Source organism: Triticum aestivum, chromosome 1A (genome assembly GCF_018294505.1).
Source record: "Triticum aestivum cultivar Chinese Spring chromosome 1A, IWGSC CS RefSeq v2.1, whole genome shotgun sequence".
NCBI lineage: Eukaryota > Viridiplantae > Streptophyta > Magnoliopsida > Poales > Poaceae > Triticum > Triticum aestivum.
The window spans coordinates 544,113,352-544,118,498 of record NC_057794.1 but is presented as its reverse complement, the minus strand read 5'-3'; the positions used below and the strand labels follow the sequence as shown (position 1 = coordinate 544,118,498).

Genomic DNA, 5,147 nt, shown 5'->3' with positions numbered 1-5,147 from the left:
CCGCCATGGCCCGCAGCCATCGCCACAACCGGAGAAGCACCGCCTCGGCCTGCAGCAGCGACCGCGGCCGGCCCCTGCGCTGGCGGCCTCTGCCCTGGCAAGCCAACACCACGTCCCGCAGCGGCCGTCGCTGCACGGGGCTGCTGGGCCGAGGCCCCGGCGGCCGGCGGGTGCTGAACCTGCTGCCTAGACACCGCAGCCGACCCGGGCGCGACCTGCTTAGGCACCGGCTTCGGCCCCGACGACTGCTTCACACTCCCCGGCGGCGGCCCGTTCCCCCGGCCAGCCATCGGCGCGATCATGGCTGGCCGACCGGCCGAGATGCGAGGAAAACCCGTCGAACCCTGCCGCCGAACCCTAACTCTTGCGCCGACGGAAAGAGCAGGAAGATTACGTGTGTGGGGCTGCACCCGAACCGATATGGCTTCGATCGATGCCAGCCCCTGCCGTTCTGGCCCAGGAGAATCGCACCGGGCCTCATACCCAGCCGATTGCCGGCCCAACACCGAGCTCTCCACCACTGGGCCACTTAGGCCCTATAGGTGATTCAAACGCTCGCTCCTCTCCTGGCAAAAATCACGGATCACGGCGTCCACCGCGGCCGGAGCAATCACCGCCGGTGGCGCCTTCTTCTTTTTCTTTCTTGTTACTTTTGTCCAGATCTCCGGCGTAAAAAATCTGACAAAGAAACCTGAGACGCACATACCTTTGGCAGCGGACCGATCCATGGCTTGATTTTGGTTTTTGACTCTGATCTTGGACCGACGGCAATTCTTTCCCCGTGCGTCCGCCCTGTACCACCGCCGTGCGGCATCACCGGCAAACACGTCGGCGGCTTCTTCTTGACGCACTTCTGATTCGGTTCCTCCTCACTGTCCTCATCTTCGCTATCGATAAGAATCCAAAAACGACCCCCAAGGCACTGCTTCGGAATCACAGGTACAGGCTCGGACGTAAGATCGACAATTTCACAAGCATCCTCTGCACTCTCTGCGTCCTGCACACGATGAAGACACCACACAACGTAGACGTCAATTGTGAGTTGCAAACCCTCAACCAAATGCTCACCTTCCGTGAGATGCCGGCCGGCGAGGATGTCTCCATCAGCATCCGTCACCACTGTCCATCAGGATCGCGAGTACGCGTACACCCTGCCCTCGCGCCGGTGGCCGGGGTCCCTGGTGTCCTCAACTCTGACCACCCACTTCGCCGGATGGAGAAAACGGTGATCCCGATCCGCCTCCCCATCGATTTCGGCCCGGATCTGCGTCGTTTCCCCCGGAGAATGTCCCGCATGACCACGATGAGGCGGGCAGCGAAGCAACTCAGGCGGTGGTTCCGGCGGCGGCGGCAAGATCTCCGCCCCGTCGCCCTCACCCGCCTCGCGCCCAGTCATTTTCACCTCAGTCATTTTCACTTCTTCCACAAGTTTGGCGCTGCTGGTCGTCTTCTCCGCGGTGATCATGGGCGGCCACGGAGCGGCCGGCCGCGACATCAGGATTAGTCTCAATCAAGTGACATAAGATGGAAAAAAACAAAAGGAAAAAAACTAAAAAAATATTGCGCCAATCTCCATACAAGATCGATTTCACGAATATAATATCAACTAAGACATATTGAGATTTAGCAACGCTGAATATATAAACCATGCATCCACACGGATAGCTGTGGAGGGTTCTTGCAGTATTATCGCTATCCAGCACGTGAGTCGTGGCTATCGTCAATGGCGGCCTCTGCAAAGATCGCCACGGAGTTTCTCAAGGATCCACTGATCTGGTTATTCCTCGCCTCGCTGGCTTTCGTCATTCTGCAGAGTCGGCGGCTGGGCAGCGCGCCATTTCCTCCGGGTCCGAAGCCGCTGCCAGTCATCGGCAACATGACGTTAGTGGACCCGCTGACCCACCGCGGCCTAGCGGCGCTAGCGAAGCAGTATGGCGGGCTGCTGCACCTTCGCCTCGGCAGGCTCCACGTCTTCGCGGTGTCGACGCCGGAGTACGCGCGCGAGGTGCTGCACGTGCAGGACGCCGCCTTCTCGAACCGCCCGGCCACCATCGCCGTCGTCTACCTCACCTACGGCCGCTCCGACATGGCGTTCGCGCACAACGGCGCCTACTGGCGCCAGATGCGCAAGCTCTGCGTCACCAAGATCTTCAGCCGACGCCGCGCCGAGACGTGGCTCGCCCTGCGAGACGGGTACGGGGCGCTCGCCCGCGCCGTCGGCAGGCGCAGCGGCGAGGCCGTCAACCTCGGCGAGCTCATCTTCAACCTCACCGTCAGTGTCATCTTCCGCGCCGCCTTCAGCACAGGCGACGAGGATGGGCTGGATGAGTTCATCGCCATTCTCCAGGAGTTCTCCAGCCTCCTAGGATTGTTCCACATCGGTGACTTCTTCCCGTGGCTCGGCTGGGTGGGCCGGCGGGGCTTCAACCGCCGCCTCCGCACGGCGCGCGGCGCTCTCGACAAGTTTATCGACAGGATCATCGACGAGCACATGAGGAGGGGAAAGAACGCCGCCGACCCCGACGCTGACTTGGTAGACGGCCTGCTCGCGTTCCTCACCGAGGCAAACCCAATCAGCGGGAAGCACAGAGAGGACGCCCTCCGCTTCACCCGCGATAACGTCAAGGCCATGATTATGGTACGTAACTGGTACTGTATTTAGCATCTTACAGTCTTTACTCTTTACTGTATCCATGGCGGTGTGCTCCACACTAGCTGGCTCTACCGACGGACGGCTTGATCTGCAGAGTATGACCAAAATCCTAGTACGAGAGAAACCTCGTAGGTGTGTAGCACCTCTCTTTCTTTTGACGTGTTTATTAGTGTTTTTTTTTGACTGATGGAATGTTTATTAACTACTCCCTCCGTAAACTAATATAAGAGCATTTAGATCATTACTTTAGTAATCTAAACGCTTTTATATTAGTTTACGGAGGGAGTACAGTTTTGCTAAAGCACATCTAGATGTGTCCTAAGTATTGCACATCTAAGTCCCATGTCCTTGATTTTACACGGAGATTTGTGCAAACATTTTCTTTCCTCTTTTTTCTTTTCCTTCCTAGTTTGATTGAGCCACTTAGATGTGCAATAATTAGGGCACATCTAGATGTGCTCTAGACAACCCCTCAATTTTGCTAAAGCACATCTAAATGTGCCATAAGTATTGCACATCTAAGTCCTATATCGTTGATTTTACATCGAGATTCGTGTGGATATATTTTTTTCATCTTTATGCTTGATTCACTCACTTAGATGTGCAATAACTAGAGCACATCTAGATGTGCCCTAGACACCTCGGTCGACTTTTCTTGGTGAAGAAAGGCGAGGCGGTGCGGAGCTCCAAGGCAGAGAGGGGGGTGACGAGGCCAACCACAGCGTCCTGAGTGAGGAAAAGCCGTGAACGAGCGGGGGATGGGGATGCAAGCGAGTAGGGGGTTTGACGGTTAGTGGTGTAGGGTGGGCACCCGGGATCAGAGAAGAAGGGTGGTGGAGGGTTAGAGGGGTAGCCGGGGCGGCTTGGACAGGGAGGCGAGGCGCGCGAGGCAGCGCCGCCAGCTGCGGGTGGCGAGGGCTGACGGTTTGGCCGATGTCAGAGGGGCGGCTCGACGCAAGGAGGAAGGGAAGGGGGGCTTAAAAAATGCAGGAAATGCACGCCCTTTTTTTGACTCACTAGTCCTTTTCTTTCTATGCTTCTTGTTTTAGTTTCTTTTTTTACTTTTGTATTTTGGTCAATGGACTTTCTTCTAGATGGTTTTGATACCTATTTTTTTATCAATTATTTAGGTAACAGACTTTGGCTTGGATGGTGGGGTTTTTTTTTGCTCGTTGTTGATTTCTTGTTTTATTATTATTATTTTCCCTCTTATTGTTTTTGTTTTTGTTTTTATTTTTGGTTTGTTTCTAGCTTCATCAAGTGCATACACGTATTTATTTTATTTTATTTTTTTGAAACGAGGCAAAAGACTTGCCATTTTCATTAATTAAGAAGGAGTGAGAATTGCCCGGTTAATTGACGGAAAACCGGGCTAAAACCGATACAATTCAACCCACATAAAATGGGTACCACCGGTCAACCTGGCCACCGACATGGGATCACAAAGCTACAAAGAGGGAAAGACATCCGCCGAGCAGTCGCAAGCGTCATCGTCATCACCGGCTACCTCCGAACGGGCGACTCCGACTTCACCGTAGACCTTCATCGTCGAAGCCAACCCGCAAATAGCTGCACAGAAACCATGACGGCACATGCCAACAGAAGGCCACACGCGCGAACAGCCGACAGCTCCGACTCTGACGACGATCATCACAAGGGAAATATGCAGGACTTGCGCCGACCGTGCCCCAGAGAGCACCTCGGACACACCGGGAAGATCCGACTACCGAAGCCCGAGCCGCGACCAGAGTTCCTCTCGACGCCATCTTCGTTGCCAAACGGAAATCAGCGCCCCCGAAAAGGCCGCCTCGGCAAACTACGCGGCGAAGATGTCACAAACCACGCGGCGAAGATGCCGCCATCCATCGGTCTCCCAGTCGTTGCCTGCTCCGAGACAATGCCCCCAAGGAGGAGAAAGACGCGAAGACGCCTCCATCGCCCGATCCAGAGGATCTGAGGTTTCCCTCCGGAGCCAAAGCCGTGGGGAGGAGGAGCGCACCTCCACGACGACGCTTTCAAGAAAGATCACGGCACCCGCGGGCGCCGCTGCCGTCGGCTCCGGTGGAGACCGGAGCAAGGATTTCTCCCGGAGATGTGCCGACCGCCCGCCACCACCGACTGCCGCCAACAAACCACCACCCCTGCCGAGGCCGACCTCACTCCGGCCACGGGATCCCACGATCCATCGCGACCAGAACCGCACCACCCCCTGGCCGAAGCCGCCGTCCACCACCGCAACACCACCGCAGCCACCACCACCGCAACAACCAACACCACATCGCGAAGAGCAGCACCAGACCGAAGAAGCAGCTCACGCCAGATCCAGATCGGAGCCGCAAGCGAAGCAGCAGAGCAGACGAGCAGGTCCACCGCCCGCAGCACACCTCGCGCTCCGGAGCCGCACCCGCCACGCCCGGCTGGTTCCCGCGCCCGACATACGCCTGCCACCGCCGTGCTCGGCTGTCGATCCGCGCCCCACGCGCACATCCAGAGC

The 5,147-nt window shown here is 56.8% G+C and overlaps 1 protein-coding gene across 1 annotated transcript; it reads left to right on the top strand.

Annotated features, from left to right (window-relative positions):
* Positions 1-1,683: 1,683 nt before the first annotated feature.
* LOC123065175 (cytochrome P450 84A1) lies at positions 1,684-3,360 on the top strand. The gene has a single exon (XM_044488530.1). It carries the CDS (start codon positions 1,724-1,726, stop codon positions 2,660-2,662), a length of 939 nt encoding a protein of 312 aa, XP_044344465.1. The 5' UTR covers positions 1,684-1,723; the 3' UTR covers positions 2,663-3,360.
* The last annotated feature ends 1,787 nt before the right edge of the window (positions 3,361-5,147 follow it).

Excerpts from the sequence above, each read along its gene's own strand:
- LOC123065175 (XM_044488530.1), top strand. The coding sequence starts at position 1,724 with ATGGCGGCCTCTGCAAAGATCGCCACGGAGTTTCTCAAGGATCCACTG.